At 38.7% G+C, this 19,042-nt stretch overlaps 1 protein-coding gene across 1 annotated transcript in view; it reads left to right on the top strand.

The window, feature by feature from the left end:
• Window positions 1–402: 402 nt before the first annotated feature.
• LOC130177673 (polycystic kidney disease protein 1-like 2) overlaps window positions 403–19,042 on the top strand; it is a 35,360-nt gene continuing 16,720 nt past the window's right edge. Inside the window, exons 1-25 of the mRNA XM_056389581.1 lie at window positions 403–582; window positions 1,338–1,480; window positions 1,619–1,769; window positions 3,010–3,199; window positions 3,629–3,764; window positions 3,883–4,027; window positions 4,409–4,841; window positions 4,923–5,046; window positions 5,152–5,337; window positions 6,946–7,083; window positions 7,340–7,486; window positions 7,981–8,105; window positions 10,088–10,208; window positions 10,310–10,441; window positions 11,695–11,808; window positions 11,907–12,021; window positions 12,115–12,305; window positions 12,388–12,618; window positions 13,216–13,317; window positions 14,402–14,580; window positions 14,750–14,896; window positions 15,792–15,991; window positions 16,242–16,483; window positions 16,626–16,833; window positions 18,474–18,726. Of these exons, the coding sequence (XP_056245556.1) occupies window positions 537–582; window positions 1,338–1,480; window positions 1,619–1,769; window positions 3,010–3,199; window positions 3,629–3,764; window positions 3,883–4,027; window positions 4,409–4,841; window positions 4,923–5,046; window positions 5,152–5,337; window positions 6,946–7,083; window positions 7,340–7,486; window positions 7,981–8,105; window positions 10,088–10,208; window positions 10,310–10,441; window positions 11,695–11,808; window positions 11,907–12,021; window positions 12,115–12,305; window positions 12,388–12,618; window positions 13,216–13,317; window positions 14,402–14,580; window positions 14,750–14,896; window positions 15,792–15,991; window positions 16,242–16,483; window positions 16,626–16,833; window positions 18,474–18,726 (4,199 nt within the window). The 5' untranslated portion in view covers window positions 403–536. The remainder of the gene's footprint in view (window positions 583–1,337; window positions 1,481–1,618; window positions 1,770–3,009; window positions 3,200–3,628; window positions 3,765–3,882; window positions 4,028–4,408; window positions 4,842–4,922; window positions 5,047–5,151; window positions 5,338–6,945; window positions 7,084–7,339; window positions 7,487–7,980; window positions 8,106–10,087; window positions 10,209–10,309; window positions 10,442–11,694; window positions 11,809–11,906; window positions 12,022–12,114; window positions 12,306–12,387; window positions 12,619–13,215; window positions 13,318–14,401; window positions 14,581–14,749; window positions 14,897–15,791; window positions 15,992–16,241; window positions 16,484–16,625; window positions 16,834–18,473; window positions 18,727–19,042) is intronic.

Genomic DNA, 19,042 nt, shown 5'->3' with positions numbered 1-19,042 from the left:
TAGGTCCCAATTGTAAAAACATTGCTCTGTAATGCTTTAAACTGTCATTCATTAATTCACAGTTACCAATAACACAATGAAAAACCACCAGTAAAACCTTGTAATAAGACATACTTTACAGATTAAGTTGTTATCGTTGTTAATGATTGATATACTGCTGATTAATATTTTGCCATTCCTCACCATACTTTAGTGAAGGTCAAGGGTTTCAGATTCTAGACCAAAAACCACTTTTAAATGACGTACTGACTGTGATGGCTTATTGTGAACTGGAAACATTATCTGTTGTGATAAGTTTTACCCACTAGTGATATGAGAAAGAAATTAATGTGTTTCTCACTGTAATTCTTCATATAATGCAGGTGTGTGTTTTAGAGAAAGTAGCCGGACTTAAGGCATCCGTGTTGACAGAGAGGGATGGCTGTTTAGACTCTTCAGATACTACTGTTGGTGTTTCCCTTGAACGGGGAGCGCCTGTACTGCTCCTCTTCTCTCTGAGAGGAGACAACAGCAATTTATTCTATGAAACCAGAGAAATGAATGCGGGGAAAGGAATTTTTCATATCAGACACACAGTTCAAGGTATGGAAGACATAGCAAAAGAAGGTGCCACATACAGTGGGGCAAAAAGGTATTTAGTCAGCCACCAATTGTGCAAGTTCTCCCACTTAAAAAGATGAGAGAGGCCTGTAATTTTCATCATAGGTACACTTCAACTATGAGAGACAGAATGGGGGGAAAGAATCCAGGAAATCACATTGTAGGATTTTTAATGAATTAATTGGTAAATTCCTGGCCAAGACCAAAGAGCTGTCAAAGGACACCAGAAACAAAATTGTAGACCTGCACCAGGCTGGGAAGACTGAATCTGCAATAGGTAAGCAGCTTGGTGTGAAGAAATCAACTGTGGGAGCAATTATTAGAAAGTGGAAGACATACAAGACTACTGATAATCTCCCTCGAGCTGGGGCTCCACGCAAGATCTCACCCCGTGGGGTCAAAATGATCACAAGAACGGTGAGCAAAAATCCCAGAACCACACGGGGGGACCTGGTGAATGACCTGCAGAGAGCTGGGACCAAAGTAACAAAGGCTACCATCAGTAACACACTACGCCACCAGGGACTCAAATCCTTTTTAAGTGGGAGAACTTGCACAATTGGTGGCTGACTAAATACTTTTTTGCCCCATTGTATGAGGCAAAATACCACTGTAATACAATGATTTCTGAAACACTTTAACACAACGATTAGAAACAAGCAGAATAAAGAACATTGTGTGTATTTAATTTACATTTCTCTTGTCAAAGCAGTGTTTAACTGAATGTTTTGTTACAGGAAGTGTGCAAGTGAAACTCAGAGCAAGAAATGTCTTCTCGTCTATGGACGTGGATGTGAATAAGTTTGCTTCCTGTGGCAAGGATTCAGTAGTTAAACTAAATGGTCATAATGACAATTGGCTGAACTTTAACAAGAGACAGGTAAAACTTCTTTTTTTTTTTTTTTTTTTTTAAACACAGTAGTAGTGTTGGTGGCAGTGTGGGGTGATGTTTTACAGAGGAATACTTCCCAACTTTCAGTATACTGTAATATTTATAAAACCTTTTGTTCATTTTCAGAGAAAGAATCACATTAGAGTTGTCAGATCTTCACTGAAAATAATTGCAAAACCTTCACCTTCAGTATCTACCAAACTGAAAAATATCACACTTTCCATAAGAGACGCACCCGACCTAACAGACCCAGAGAAACGATACCAGTGGGTGTGCAGTAAGTATCATATTTTTCTACTTAAATGTGAGATCAGTGAGATCAAGAATTAAATGTTTAGCCTATGTTTCAACATATTTTGATGTTTTGTTCGTGCGTTGCTCGGCGGGACATTAGGACAGAACATTATATGCAGGTTTCTAATTTCTAGCCTGGAATTGTCCATTTTGCCTGCTAAACTGTCGCTGGCATAATTTTATGAGCTTTTGCTAGCTAGCTGATCAAACCAGCTTATGCTCCATTAGTTGGTAGAAAACTCTACTCTGCACTTTTCAGTATATCCATCCCAATATCCCAATATATCGTTTTAAAACAATAAGAATCTTATAAAAAGGGATCTTGAATATGCAATAGAGTAAGTATGATGAGGAGAAATGTAAGATTTCATTCCAACACAACCTTGTTTGGCTCTGTAGCTCATGCCTTTTTGGGTTTGTATCTTACATATCCTGCTTTTTATTTTCAAACTGTCTTTTTTATAAACGTTCCTAGAGAAAAGGCTTTTAGGATGAGGACCCCACCCAATGTGTTTGACTAAAGTAATGCCATCTTGAATAATGTTGGCCGGAGTTGGTGCAGTGTAAATTTCCCCAAAATCAATGAAGAGCATTACAGAGCTGCTAACGTTAGCTTTAACTCTGATGGCATCCAGGGCAGGCTTCCATACACTAGTGAAATCCTGCACAGTGCTAGTTGTGACCAGGGCTTTTTTTTTTTTTTTTTAAACATAACCTGTAACCCCACAAACTAATGTAGAGGTCATTAGGGCAGATAGGACCTGTTTAGCCAAGATACAAAAGTCATTAACTCTACCCTTGCTAAATAATTAAATATTTTTGGGGTTTTATACTTGTTGATCACAGTCAGTATCCATAACTATCAGGCTACGTCCACATTACTGCTAGTTTTAAAACTCTTCTCTTTTGCTATTTTTATGCCTGGTGTCCACACTACTCCGGAGTTTCTGCCCTTAAAACTCAGACTTTTGGAAATGGTCACGCATGCCCGGCGTATGTGAATGGTCATGTGATATGCGTTTTCAGGTTTGATTGTATGGACAGAGATCGTTACTGTTATGGAGCTAAAACAGTCTGGACAGAGATCGTCCTTGGCGTTTTTAAAATGAAAACATATTAGTGTAGATGTAGACTCAGAATATTTTACAAGCTGAACATTAGTCTTAAATGTTTTATATCTGCTTGAATTACAGTGGTATAATGACTATCCTTGTGATCCACAGGACATCCCTGTAAATGCAAAGGAGAATTTGAGAATTTGATTCACACCATCAAAGAAAGCTGCATACCAAATCCATTTCAATTTAACAAGTATCGTTTTATTGTGAAAGAGCGAGATGATAAAGAAGTGGAAGAAACTCAATCCATATGCATCACCCTTACTCCTGAGCCTGACAAAGAAGCTTGGCTAAGGTACTTGATCTTTTTGAAAATCATATTCTCTCACCACGAGGAGCACTCACCTGTGTGTCTTATGTGCCGGACTGCAATTTTCTTATATTGGAAATCTGTTGAGGAGGTGAAACAGTGGAATTAACATTTTTAATTCTATTGACTTCAGTAAATTATTGAAGGAAATGAGACAACTTTGTAAATGAGTTTGCATATCTCAATTACTTTAGAACAAAATGTGATATTTTAATTTTTTTAAGTTCTTTTTCTTTGATTGAATATAAGATCATAAATGACCAGATCAAGCAGATAAATTGCTGATCAGTCAACGTATTTATACTGGAGCACAGTATAAATAGCATTATACCCCATTACTAGACAGCTTTTTTTGAGATGTAAACATACTAATTGTATGTTAACCAAATTGTCTGTGTACTTGTTGTGCTATAGTCTCACTTGTACCCAAAGCTGTGGCCCAGTAAGGAGCGGCAGAGATGCAAAAATTAAAATGGAATGTAGGAAAAACGACGTGTGTTCACAAGTCGTGTGGTACATTGAAGACCAACGTGATGACAGATTTTGGCTAGTAAGTTTGAAAAATGAATTCTGACTTGTTTAAGGCTGAGAAATCAGTTACTGTTAAATGATGTAAAAGAAACAATTTGCCATTGACTTAATGGATTTGCATGTTAATTTATTTACAGGATGAGACAAAGAGCTGCTACAAAAACGCAGGGAAAAGGCCACTTGTACAGAGACAGAGTGGCGGGACTGAATACACTGTGAAATATAAGCATCTTCTGCTGGCCAAGTTAAAGGGTCAGAGTGTCACTGTGGTGGTAACTTATGGTGTGTATGCATTAGTCGATAAAACGGTGTTAAAGCTACTTGTGAATTATCTTGCCAAGGTGATTTTTGGGTTCCAGACCAATCATGAATTTGTACCAGTGTTACAAAAGTATGGAGGTGACGAAAGGTTAATGATCAGAGGAGTTTTTCTCATTTACATACTCGTTTAACTGAAAGAGATAAAAAAGATAAAATTAAATTCATCTGAAATCTCCACACCATTGCAAAACAATCAGCACTATTTCTATTCAATTTGGTGTGATTTTAAAGATGTTTGTCTTTCTCCTTTTCTCCATAACAAACCATTCAATACAAAATAGCACCCTTATTTCTTTGAAATAATACAAATTACACATTCTCCTTTTTATTTTTATATCAAAGGGGGTTCTGAACCTCTTTTCACAAAATACAAGATAAAGACATCATCATCTACACAGAACCCGTCATCTACCACCAAACTACCAGCTGCCGATGTTACGACAGCCAAACCTGGAGAGAAAACATCAGCCGCTGCTGGCCCTGTTACTACAGCACCGGGCACGATCAGCAGCAGCACTATCACTACTACCAATGCTACAACCAGGGATACAACTTTACCATCAACCACCAACAATGCTGATAGCCTGTCATGTAGCATATCCCCAACAAATGGAACAATCTTTACAGCTTTCAGTATAACTTGCAGGACTGAAATTCCCTGTTCCAAATGTCGCTATTGTTTTAAGACTGAGGGTAAGTACTCAAGGTTGGCTAAATCTCTTAGTAAGAGACTGATGCATCTCCAACAATCTAAATTACAGTGTTACTGTTTTTAGTAATGATTAAGTGTGTACAAATCTATTAATCCAACTTATTATCTTGTTTCAAAATTGTCAGGTAAGAATCTGCGTTGCAGCAAGAACAGGAAAGTGAAATCTGTGTTCCTTCCCCATGGCGACAGCCGTTCTGACTACAAGCTGATAATCACAGCGGCTGCAAAACATAAGAGCTTTGTAGTTCGCACCACCATAACTACACAGGTTGGTCAAAAACATGATGATTCGAGGATGTCAACAGAACAAGACCTAGGGTAATGCTCTGCTTCTCCACTACACTACTATAAGAAAATGGCTTTTTCTCTTCAGGTGAAGGACTCCATAGAAGACTCTGGCTCTTCAGTAGATGCTCTTAAGGCATCAGTGGAGGATGCTGTGGCTCAGCTGAAGAAACAAGGCATACTGTCAGGAGAAACCATAGGACAAATCTTCAGTTCTGTGTCCGACAAACTGAACAGTCAATCTGATGAATCAAAAAAAGCTGATAGACAAAAGGTAAACCCAGATCGCACAATATGATTGAATTAGTAATGAAGCATTGAATTTGCATTAATGTCTGACATCAATTGATGCCTTTTATTGTACAACCTCTTGTGTGCTTGCTGCCTGTCAAATATTATAAATAGTCAAATATTACGACTACATACAGTAATGCAGCTATAGCATTTTCTTTCCTCAAAAGATTCAAATTTAACCACCTCCTCTACAGGCTGGTGAGAAATTGTGAGAATGTTGAGCAAATTGCAGGTTGTAATGTCGGGTAACAAAATTCAATGCCAGGACATCTTATGCCAATGTCATTTGTAATAATGACGACAGCTGACATTGTTATTTGGTTGGTTTAAGCTTGTATTGTTAAATAACCAAAATCCAACATCTTCCAAATGTCTCATGCCATCACTCAATTACCCAATGTTGGATTTTGATGTCAACCTGATTTTCATTTCCAACTAAAATTCAAAGTCTTCATTCAGTTGTCACAAAAATTGACAGACATTCTCAAGATGGTAGATATGAAGTGTTTCAAACAGTGTTTGGATCAGACAAACAGTCAGTCCTCAGTGATAGTCATAATCTTGCTATAATTTGTACTGTATGCACAACATTTTCTTTATTGCTCTGTGTTGGATTCAAAGTCACCAAATTAATTGAAGATTCTCCTAAAACCAGTGGAGTAATGTGTGTTTTTCCACACCAACATTTTGACAGTTTTAAGTTTTTTTTAAAAGTGAAAAAAGCTAAAATAACGCAGTCATTGCCTCAACTTGTTTGAAGGCGTATGCAGCACATGGTTACCCAGTGGCGCAACCAGTAAGTCACCTTTTCTGGGGATACCAAGGTCAGGGGTTTCGAAATCCCAAATGGCCTAAGTCTTGTTTCAGCCAAAATTCTATAGCAATTTATACCTATGGTATTTAAACGCTTGCGAGCTGCTTGGACCCCAATAATTGCAGCTTGAGGCTATATTTTAAAATATTTTTTATATATTATTTTTATTTCCAATATATCTGTTGGCAGTGGGTACATTGAGACATTGGGCTCAGGTGCAGTGCCAGCGCTAGTACAAACGTAGTTTTTATGCAATTTTTTTTTCCTTCTTTTTTTCCAGCTGTTTTGTAATTTAATGCCACCAAATGAATGTGTTAGCTCAGATGTGGGAGAGTGGAACAGCTTAAGGTGATTAGGTAGTGCAGTGCAATTCTGGTTCTCATTTTGGCAAGAAATTGCATATGTGTTAAAACCTGCTGAAACCACCTATTATCGCAAATGCAGGGAAAATTTTGTGGCTTCACCTTGCAGAGACACACATACAGACATCTACAATATAATAAAAAAAAACAAAAACACTTTTTAGTCATGTCAAGTGTGGCCTCTTTTCTGCTTGCTACACTTCACATTTACAGCTGCTTGAGAAAAGATTACCAACAATATCATCCACATGAATGTAATGATGGTGACCCAGAGTTCTGCAGAAACATCAATACTATTGTTATGTATGATGAGTGAGCTGCATGCAACTTGTGGAATGTGGTATCTTTTCTCTGTAGCTCACTCACCTGTAGTTCACCTGTATTCAACATACACACATTTTGTCTGTTAAAGCTTCGTGAACAGATGCTGGACATAATGATTGACACAGTGACAGAGGTTCCCACCAACTCTCCAGAAGAAGTTCAGGCGATAGCTAGAGGTCTTACTGCTGTCGTCCAGAGAGGCACTGAACTCAGCTCCTCTGCTCAGGTACTGTTAACCCCACACTGAATAAAACAGGACATTATAGGAGAGAGGGATAAATTATCACTGCTTGAATACACTAGGTGTTGCTTTCACTGAGGTGTAATGCTTTATGTTGATGAATCACCATTGTGAGGACAGGACTGCCTCTATTGGGTCTTGTGATTTGTGTGTGTAGGAATATCCTTGATAGCAAAAAAGGAAAAAGTAAAACCTCCAAAAAAATGTAGTCTTGATTGTGAGAGTCGATTCTGACTTGCAGGCAGAGGCTTCATTATTATTTGCCAAACTCAGCTCATCTCTTCTTCACATGGACACGTACAAAAGTGAAGAAAACATGGAAGAAATATACACTGCAGCCAGCACCATTGTGGAAGGAACAAGCAGTATCCTGAGCTATTCTTCCAATGTGAGTTGTTTAACCTTAAAGCCCCTGCTGATGGGATTGCTTATTATTATTATTATTATTATTATTATTATTACTTCCTGGGGAAGGTTGGTTGATTTAAATGTGTGATTTGAATGTGATTTGGCTCATCCAAGGAGTATTTACAGTGCCCAAACAAATTCGGTTTTTCAGCATTTCTGTTGATTCCCCATTTACTTCTAATCAAGACAGGCACCATCTAGCTTAAAGTGTATCTATTAAGTTTTTTTGTACTCAGTGCACAAAGTGAGTGCTGTGTGACAATGGTCACATGATGACATGATGGACTATGTTGGTCTAACGCTAAGTTCTTGGATCAAAATGTCAGGAACAATAAATATAGTGACCAGGAGCTTGGCCATTGATTAATCACCCATCTTACCTGGAATATTCATCTTAATGTCTGTCTGAATTTGCAGATGACTCACAAAAATAAGCAGCCTCTCCCTTGCCATAAATGCTGTTATCTTTTGCAGAAAAACATCTCTGATGCTATCCTTGTTGCCCTGGAAAATACACAGAGTGCACTACTGATATTTAAAGATGTTAACAAGGAGCCAACTATTATCCAACAAGCTAATATTAGCCTTTTTGTTAACAGGTAAGTTCAAGCCATGAAGTAGATAGACAAATCAACAGCTCAAACCACACTACACTTTTGCTTTCAGGAAGATAGTATGTATGGTATATATGTATGGTAAAGCTGGTTGTCTTAGTTTAGCATAAAGACAAAAGAGGGGTAAAGAGCTAGCCTGGCTTTGTCTAAATGGAACCAAATCCATCCACCAGGACGTTTAAAGTTCACTAATTAAAAACTTTATATCTAGGTATGAGGGTTATATGTTGTTTTTAGAGATATAGTAATCCACTCTACTATTTAATCCAGTTAAGGTCTTGTTAATCTTGTTTAAAGGAGCTATTTGTAAATTTTGCTGTTGCCAGTGTTTGCATTATTAGTTGTTTACTTACCAATCTTGCTGAGAGCCATTGTTCAAATCATGTACTGAATATTATTAATATATCTCTTCACACCATCTTTCCAAATGCCTTCAAAACTGCTGTTGTAAAACACTTACTAAAGAGACTCAACCTAGACAGTAATGTTCTGACCAACTGTAGGCCAATATCTGATCTTCCATTCATTAGTAAGATACTTGAAGAGATTGAAAAGTGCAAATAAACTCCTTTCTTAAAGAAAACAGTTTCAGTCAGGCTTTAGAACAAACCACTGCACTGAAACTGTTCTGACTAGAATAATCAGTGACCTCAGACTAAACTCTGATGAAAATAAGGTGTCAGTTCTTGTCCTCTTAGACCTAAGCGCGGCGTTTGATACAATTGACCATAATATCTTCATCAATCGTCTTGAAAAGTTGGTCGGTCTTTCTGATCAAAGGGAGAAAGTTTAGGGAGCTGCAGATTATTATTCTCACTGTACATGCCACCACTTGGTGACATCATCAGACAGCACAATGGTTATTTCCACAGTTATGCGGATGCCACACAACTGTACATCTCTGCTGAACCAAATCATGCTGCAGCTATAAACTCCATTACTACCTGTCTTCTAGCAATAAATAAATGGAATGCGCAAAAACTTCTTAAAGTGAAATGAGGACAAAACTGAAATCCTACTAGTCATCCCCAAAACAAAAAGAGCAATGCTGTTCAACAACCTGGGGAAACTGACTCCCTGGATTAAATCCAAGGTTACAAGTCTTGGCATTATCTTGGATTCAGATCTTAGCTTCAAGTCCCACATCAAGAAGTTGACAAAAACATAATTTTTCCACTTCAGAAACATAGTTAAAGTACGGCCATTTATAACCAAAAAGATGCTGAAAGATTGATTCATGCCTTCATTTCAAGCTCACATGATTACTGCAACATACTTTTTACTGGGCTCCTGAAAAAAACCACTGAGAGACTTCAACTCATTCAAAATTCTGCAACTCTGCTATTAACCAGAACCAAGAGAAGAGAGCACATTAGTGTAGCTGCTCTTCACTGGCTTCCTGTCACATTTAGAATTGATTTCAAGGTCCTCCTTCTAATATATAAAGGCCAATGGGCAAGGACCAAGCTACATTGCTAACTCCCTGATTAACTATTTACTTCTAAGAGATTACTAATAACACTGAGATCTGCTGCTTTATTGAAGGTTCCCAGCAACAGTCATAGGGATAATTGGGGATACAGCCCTTGTCGATTGCGATGCACTGTGCGTGTGGGTGCTTCCTTACCCTTAGGGAGCAGAACGTAAACTGGGTGGCCCTCCTGCGGAAGTTGCAAATGAGTACTCGCTCACCTCGAAGCAGAAGTGTCAGCTTGGCCCGTTAATGATTTATTATTTTATTCATTATTTTATTTGTGCTACATTTCTTGTATGAAAGATGCTATACAAATAAAGTTTATTATATTTACTTACTTTTGGCCTGTACACCATTTGCATCAAATAATTTTTTGGCAAGATTCCATAAAATGATTCGAATGCAGCAGTAGGCGTGGTAAAGACAGCCAGGGAACTAAAATTCAAAACAAAAAGCACAAGTTTAATATGAGTCGTCTTCTTTTTTCTTGCAGAGTGAATCCAGGAAGTTTGCACACGGATTCTTTAAATATTCCCAATTGTTCCTGCCCCTCATTTTCTCTCCCAGAACTACCCTCCAACATATTTCCTTCAGAAGAACCAGTGGATATACGAGTAAATTTGTGTTAATGTGTCAAATCCAAGTTATTTCCAGTTTCAAGTGTCTGCCTTGATCATGTGGTTAAAATTTATTTTTTCTTTGATTACATTTACAGATGCTGAGTTTAGATAAAAATCCATTTTCCTGGAATGTGAGAGGAAACATCAGTGGGTTAATTGGTGCTTTATCCCTTACAACAAAAGATGGCTCCAGAATCAATGTGGAGAATTTGAGTGAGAAAATTGAGGTCAGTGCAGCATTTGAACACTTTTCTATAGGCCGCTGTGCTCTCCTGCTGAGAGCATGTTCTCCGAAGGGACAAATCTGTGCCTTCTTTAAAGAAAAACAGACTTCAGTTTCAACAAGACAAAGTGCTGAGGGAGCCTGTACTAGAAGGAGCACACTGTGAAATAAAAACTATGCCTGATGTTGTATGGCGGATGTACATTTCTTCATGTCCAAAACTGGTATTTTTCAGGAAAAGGAAAAAAAGGTTTTTAAAATAATCAAGCAACGCAAGATTTTGTCAGCACTGATTTATGGCAAGAAAAAAAAAATAGAGATACAAGGGTTCTGCCTGACAGAGATGATTTACAGTATATTAAATTAAGCATATAACCTGTTACAGCTGTTGTTTTAGCAAGTAAAATAAATTTGCTTAAGGCTCCATTTACATTTAAGTAGCTTTAATGCAGCAGGCAGCTGGTACTAAATGTGTACAATCTTCTGTGACTGATTCAACATAAAAGGAGCACACCTAGAACTGCTCTCGTGCAAGTGGTTATGTTTAAAAGGCCTATATAGTTTTTTATAAATTTATGCAGATCATAAATTAACAGCAAGACTCATGCACTGAGCTGGAAACACACAGCTCCTTGAATAATTGTAGGATCTTTTATATTTTTATCTCCACTTGACAACTGTGCTCATTATACTCTTTTAAAGAGTCTGGCAAATGAAATGTCATGATTTTCTATGGCTGACTGTGGTAAACACAGTCACATGTAAATGAGAGAGGCCAGGCAGTCCACAGTTTGTTCAGTCTGGTTATGTTGTTTATTATTACTTAACCTGTTGCTGTTATTCACAATCATTAAAATCATCACTCATTAAAATTGAGAATTTTTTCTTCTTATCTGTAACTGCAGTTGGTACCATAACCACACATCCGCTTTAGAGAAAACTAATTTTTAAGACACTAAGCTTAAATTAAATGAAGGTCATTTACCAAACCCATACACATTTGAGCCTGACGCACAGCTACAAATTGCAGGGCTAATTAAAAAAGAAGTTACGCTGATGTAATTCAGCTTGTGAGCCAAAATTATGTCAAGCTAAGACTATAAATGAGGATACTAGAAAGCACACTCTGATATACTACCTGCCCGGTAAAATCTTTGATTCCATTGTAAATTGCTAAAACTGGGAATAATTGTTTTGCATTTTTAAGCAAAGCATCTGAATGAATATCCGTTTTTTGGCATTTTGCCTGGCACATAGATCCTGTTGCCAAGGCCTGTTGGAGAGCAGGTGAAAACCTCAGTTTTGGACCTGGGCAACTTCAGCACAACGGTCATAGATATTCCTTCAGCTGACTCTACACTGGTGTTAAAGGTTCAGTAACATCTTTATCTCCACTTCTTAGACATATAATGATTACTTTCATTAAAAATGAATTTTGCTGCAGCTATATTGATATACCTTTTTTAAAGATGGTGCCTTCAAAGGATCCATTACCCCTCAAACTGTTCCTTGGCTATATGGGCTACCCCACTGAAACAAATTATGTAGCAATGACAGAGATGCCTCACCAGGGGACTACCCAAGGTAATACATCTTTTTGCTCAGTGGTGGAGACAGTTATTTTAGCTCTTATGCCCTGATGCATGACTTGAGTACTTTTGTGTTTTTCTGATACAGAGGAGAGATACACTTGGCTACTAGACCGTAAGAGTTTGAAAGGAAACACAGGAGCGCACTATCTTGTAGTGAAGCCCATAGTAGGCCCGGGTATAAAATCCATCAATGCCAGTTTATCAGTCACCTCCATCACTGCCGCATGTAAATTTTGGAATGAATCATTACTGGATTGGAGCGATGCAGGATGCAGGGTAAGTACAGCAGTTCAGTCTGCCTGTCATGTTTACCATGTTGTCTAAAGTTTAATAACAGTAAAGGCTGCTGTCTTTCAAGGTTGGTGTTCAGACCACACATTTAGTCACCCAGTGCCTCTGCAACCACCTCACCTTCTTTGGGAGCTCTTTCTTTGTCACTCCCAACCTTGTTGACCCATCACGCTCAGCTGAGCTCTTTGGGACCTTTGCTGAGAATCCTGTGGTTGTCTGCTTCGTGGGTGCGCTTTTTGTGGCTTATCTCTTGATGCTTGTGTGGGCACGACGAAAAGACATCCAAGATATTGCCAAGGTACAGTGTATCTTCATCACGAGACTATAATAATAAGGTGACATTACTCAAAATGTATTCTGTTTCTCAATTACATTACACATCTTAAAAGATAATATTTCCTAGTTCTCTTGCTATTGCTACATAGCTAACATTAGCATTAACAGCTGTTTACTAACCAGTTTAGAAGAAAGGTGAGTTCAGCATCAAACTATATTTCCTTTAGTTGCCCTGAACTGTCTCCAATGGCGGATAGCAACACCAATGTTAACTCTTGTCTCTGTCACTACTTTTCTTCTACTGAAGTTAGCACGCCAACACCTAGCCCCGGCCCGTCTCAAAACCTTCCAGTAGCGACTCCCTGTAGCCTCCAATCTGCCCTGAAAACCTAGCACTGCTTAGGTGTGTTACAACCTCTTGTATCATAACGACAACGTTGATCGAAGCTCTGCTCGAGCAACAGCTGCGTAAACAATAAACCATGTTTGGTGTCAGAAAAATCTTAATAGCCCTTTTAAGATTTAACATTTAACAAATTTCTTTCTTTGTTTTGTTGTGACCAAATTTGCCTTCAGTCCATTTTTATGTAATATTTTCTGTATGTTGGTTAATTTGCAGGTGAAGGTGACGGTGCTGGATGACAATGACCTCATTGACGAGTACCGCTACTTGTTAAGTGTTAGCACTGGGCATCGGAGAGGAGCCTCCACTTCCTCTCAGGTAAATCTGTTTTCAGTTCAACATTTGTAGCAAATGCAGTCAGATTTTGCTGAGACAGCTAATCCTTAATAAGCATACACTAACATGAATCTTAGTTAAACACCCAATTCCAAACATGCTACATGAGGAGGCGGTTAGCATGGCAGAGCATGCTGCAGCAGTAAACCATGTTGGCATGAATGAATGAACAGGGTTATAGTGATAGTAGCTAGGTTTCCATTCAACGTTTTACTGAAGGTTTCCACCACCAGAAAGAAGTTCTGCAAAAGAAAAAGCAAATTAATGCATCTTTCCATCTACTATGCTATGCTAATAGTGGGAGTTGGTTTGTCAAGACAAACAGCTGGTGATGCTAAATCTCTAGGCAGGTGCCATTTAACCTTTGTAGAAGAAGGATGCAAAAGGATGACATAATTGAAAGAGCTCCAGTGAAACTTAAAATGGTGAAAAACTATTTAAGAAACATGACGGAAATTTGGCATTTAGGTTTGTTTGGTTATGGTCTCTTCTCTGCTGCATGGAAGCATTGTTTAAGTCACATGCTTCATGTATGTGTCATGATTTATTCTTTAACCTCCTAGGACCTGGCGTCCACATATGTGGACCTCACATTTTGGGTTCTCTAGCCCACAATACTAACTTTTTCTCAACAAGGGCCTGGTGACCACATATGAGGATATTATACTGCCACTCAGTAATCGAAATTTAAAACTAATGTCCTCATATGTGGACATCATTTTTCTCAGGTCCCAATCAGCCTATATAGCAAAGAATAGAGCTCGGGTCTTAGGAGGTTAAGTCTGTTTCCATTGCACTTTGTTGCTCTTTGCTTTTGTCGATACACCAACTTTTCCACCTGTTTTCTTTTACTCTTGTAAAAGAGTAAAAGCTCTTGTAATATAGCTGAATGGGTGAGTGTTACCATTTTTGCTCATTTCATTTGTCTTCCTGATTGTCAGTATTAACTGTTCAAACCAGTCCTCAGCCTATACGCCCCGTTATACTGTATGTGGAAGCAAAGTAAGTGCATTTATTTCTGTGTTGGATTTTCACTTTCAACATGCAGACTGCTTAACTGTTTTAGGTGACAATTACTCTGTTGGGTCCAGATGGAAACAGTGAGCCGCATCACCTGACAGATCCAAAGAAATGTGTGTTTGAGAGAGGTGAGGTGGACATGTTCCTGCTAACGACACCCTACTGTCTGGGAGACCTGCAGGGCATCAGGCTGTGGCACAACAACTCAGGGAGCCATCCTGCCTGGTAGGCAAATACTGAAATGTCTGAGCCACTCAAAAAGAAAAGAAAAGCATCCTTGAAATGTATTCATTGTATTGTGACGTTTCTTCTGATGTAGTTGTAGTCAACTAGAACACTGTGAACATTTACTGTACTTACATGTTGCTGACTCACACTGACTGCTTTTTCTCAGGTATGTAGGTAACATCATGGTGCAGGATTTACAGACAAACCAGAAATGGCATTTTCTATGCAACTCCTGGCTGGCCATAGACATCGGTGATTGTTCCCTTGATAAAGTTTTTCCTGTCTCTACAGAGATGGATTTGAAGAGGTTCAGGTAAGGTAAAAACACTGAGGCACATGGGCAGCAAAACTACACACACAACCACGTCTGAAGGCTGAAAGTGAAACCCAAACAGGGATTTTTCATTTGAATAACACGAACATTGATTAAATGCAAATGGAATGCGATAGCTGGTTTGGAGTTTACTTCTAATAATGGTAAATTTACTGCAAGCTTGATTTTCGAACAATGACAGTCGCATGTGAAAACCAGCGGAACAACAAACCAGAGCTTTCAATTGAGTCCCGACTTCTATTCATGTGAGGCTGGCAATGTTTGAGAAATCTACCAACCAAAATGAAAATCTAAATGGAAACAACTTCAATATTACTTACAAGGATACTTCAAATAAGCAACCTTAACCCAGCCTTTCCAGCAACATATTAATTTAAGTATTTATCATAAATATAAAGGACAGAATCTGAGCCAGATTTTCAAAAGGCATCCTAAAATTGAAACTGAAATATGTAACAGGAGGGTGCAAAATGAATAGCACTGAGTATACCTGATTAAATCAATGAACAGTTACCCTCTGAGCTAAGCAGGCTACAGGCTATGGTGTGTTTTTTATATATTATATTTGGCTTCATGCTGATTTATGATGCGCAGTAAAAAAAAATGAAAATAAAAAAATGCATTTAAGACATTAAATGGAATACAAACTGTCACTTAGCCCAGTTGAGTCAGCCTACACACTGAGGTGGTGATTTACTGAGGATTTATGGCTCTTTCTTAAGGCACTCATATAGATCTACACTGAGGTTTGGCTGCAATAAAATTAGCTTGACGAGGTTAAAGTGTGATGCTAATCCATCTCTAATTGGCTGTTCATGTAGGATTAAAATGTTTTTATTTCACAGTTTTACCCCTTGTTACTTTTATTTTACAGTAATTTGTTCTTCATGAAGACAACAAAGGATTTCAGTGATGGACACCTCTGGTACTCTGTGGTCAGCCGACCACCGAGTAGCACCTTCACTTGTGTGCAGAGAGTGTCCTGCTGTTTCTCCCTGCTGCTCTGCACCATGCTGACCAGCATCATGTTTTATGGTATCCCAACAGACCCATCTGAGCAGACCATGGATCTGGGTACAGCACATTTTACTTTACAGCTCAATTTACTCAAAGAAAAAAGACCTGTGTGTTATTAATCCTGGGTTGTCTCTTTGTATGTACAATTTTATGAGGATTTTCTGTATGGCCTTACAAAGTTAACAGTTCTTTGCTGTACAACGTTTCATAACCATTTGCATGATTACCAGTTATATACATACTTAATCATTTATGGACACCAAAACTGATGTGCACATCCATTACAATCTCTTCTCTCTGGTCCCAGGTCACTTTGAGTTTACCTGGCAACAGTTCATGATTGGAGTTCAGAGTTCGCTCATCATGTTTCCAGTGAACGTCCTCATTGTTAGTATCTTCAGAAACACCCGTCCTTGGGAGACATCTTGTTGCAAACGCAAAACAGAAAAAACAGATGTCCTTCAGCAGGAGAGAACTTCGCAGACTCCTTCCTCACAGACTGACACCACCAACACAAATGTTAATGTCACTTTAGATGTTATCATCAAGGTAGGTGCTTCATGTTTTTATGCGTGAGATGCTGCTAAACCAGTAGCATACAAGTAATACAAATAAACTTTTTTTTACGGCCTATGACACTACTTACATACATATTACCGGTATGTATGTGTGTTACTTTTTTCTCTCTCAGGATATCACAAGAATTGCCCATTCATTATCTAGGACCGTAAAAAGCAACATCCCATGCACAGCGTCCGAGTTTGGGCCAGGACAACAAGTTGATATCAATGCTGTTCTTTCTGTGGTGGAGGATTTCATCAGACAGAGTAACAAAAGCAGTGACAGTGCCCAGTCAAAAACACAGAGGTTTTCTAACCTCGTTCAGGCCCAGCTACCAGGTTTGTTTTGCTGTGGATACATCTCCTCGGCTACACATTTCAGGGTTTCTGCCCACTCTCTAAGCTAGTACAACACTATTCAAAAGTATTTTACCTGCTGCATACCAAACTACTTTTATGCCTCCACCCCAGCAACAGCCAAGTCCGAAGGCATTATGTTTTTTGGGGCGTCCGTACGTCTGTACTCCTCGTTCCTGTAAGCCGTTACCTCAGTGACGATTTGACCCGATTTGACAAATTTGGTATAAATGTCCGCTTAGACTCCAGGATGAACTGATTATTTGGTGTTCAAAGTCACTGTGACCTGATAAAACACATTTGTGACCATAATTCACAAATTCATACATTAATTATGACACAATTGTCTGGAAGGGAAAATTATTGTTACTGGTTGATGGAGGCATACAACCGTGAGGAGGTAATTCTGGTTTTATATTGTTAAAATTTCAGATTAAGAAATTTCAACTAAGAAGTGTTAAAGTTTTATTTTGTCATCATTCAAAAATAACACTTCCCATGGGTCTTAGCCACTGCCAAAGCCTTATAGGAGCATGGAATTGTTGAATTTTAAACAGTAATCATTTCTATCATTTTTAAAATGAACAATTGCACAAATTTTACAGATCCATTAAGCTTAGAATGAATACAAGAAGCACCAGTATGTGTCAGCTTATCAAAAAGACGGGTGACAGAAACACAAACAAGGCAGAACTTCACTTCCCCAAGTTTCATGCCTTTTATTTTGTTATTACCTCCGCCAAGGAGATTACGTCGTCACCCATGTCTGGTTTGTTAAGCCGGTTGCTTACAGTGTTGCACATAAACATCCAAAGAGTACCCATCATCACGATACCAAATAATATGCATAAACTGTATCTGCCCACTGTTAACATTTATCAGAATCAGTTCATTCTGAATCTATGAGCTGGCGTGATGTACAGTGTACTCTGTGTAAAAATTGTTTATTGTTTGTTTATAAACTTATCAGAGACAGAGGGGAGATCAGTTTCCTATTTTAAAGTAATGGGTGGTGCGCTGTAATGTACAGAGACTACACTGGAATACAAAGGAGAAACACACCCACAAGATTTAGACTTAATCAGTAGAGTAACCAGGAGATGGACAGGTGGGAAAACATTCAAGGGAACTCTGTCAAGTCTTGAAGCTTGTGTCATTATAGATATCCTTTAACAAGAGTATACTGTATCTCCAGAACCCAGGATGAGTGTATTATTGTTCTAATTTGATGATAAGTCACGGAGCATGCGTGAAATGTTTTCCATTTTAGAGTGAGTGGTTTTCAGTTCAGATAGAGTCAGACATAATGGCGCCCAGGGGGAAATCCAAATGGGTGCACAGAACAAACTATTCTCTGCCTGGGAATCCCTGATATAGAATCAAACCACCAGATTTTGTCGAGGGTTTTCCTCTACAAACAACAACGCTTAGAGAAAAAAAAGATACAGCTGGAGGTAGCCTGAACAGAGTAGGAAGTTTACTGGAGGAGCCACATTCATTTTAATACCAGGGACCCTACCATGGAGTCATTAAAGCATCAGTGCCTTATACCTGTAACATGAGCCTAATTGTTTAAGAGCCACCTTCAGTATTGAAGTAAACACAAACGGTTGTATTTACAGCTCCAGAGGGCAGTGCTGGTGTGCATTCTGGGACAAACGTGGAGGGCATTCACAGGAAGAGCAACAAAACCCAGTATCTGTACATGCAACTGTGTCACATCGACAAAGAGCTGAGCCTGCTGGGACCCTCCGGCTGCCCCTCCCCACACAGCTACAGCCAGGCTCTGCAGCAGGTCCGGGGCATGAAGAGCGTCCTCGAAGATCAGCTCTTCACATCCAGCTGCATCAACCTCGATGAACACACCCAGAAGAAGTAAAGAAATCCCTCATTAAAAAATCCACACTGCTAGATTTGCACGTGTTAGTCTGTTATCCACAAACTGTTTGTATTTATTTATTTAAAATAAAGTGTACACTCATTTGGCTTTTTTCTGTGGCCATTTTTTAAAGGGGCTAAAACAACTTTTAACAGCTGGGAAATAACCTTATTTGCCTTCTTGCTGAGAGTTAGATAAACAGGTCAATACTACTCTCATGTCTGTGTGGTAGATGTGGAGCTAGAGCTTGTTGTAAACAGGGGAAATGGCTCTATCCAAAGTTAACTATACAGACATGAGAGTGCTTTTGAA

This window comes from Seriola aureovittata, chromosome 11 (assembly GCF_021018895.1).
Source record: "Seriola aureovittata isolate HTS-2021-v1 ecotype China chromosome 11, ASM2101889v1, whole genome shotgun sequence".
Taxonomy (NCBI): Eukaryota; Metazoa; Chordata; class Actinopteri; order Carangiformes; family Carangidae; genus Seriola; species Seriola aureovittata.
The sequence above is the reverse complement of the archived record's forward strand: the minus strand, read 5'-3'. Positions and strand labels throughout refer to the sequence as shown.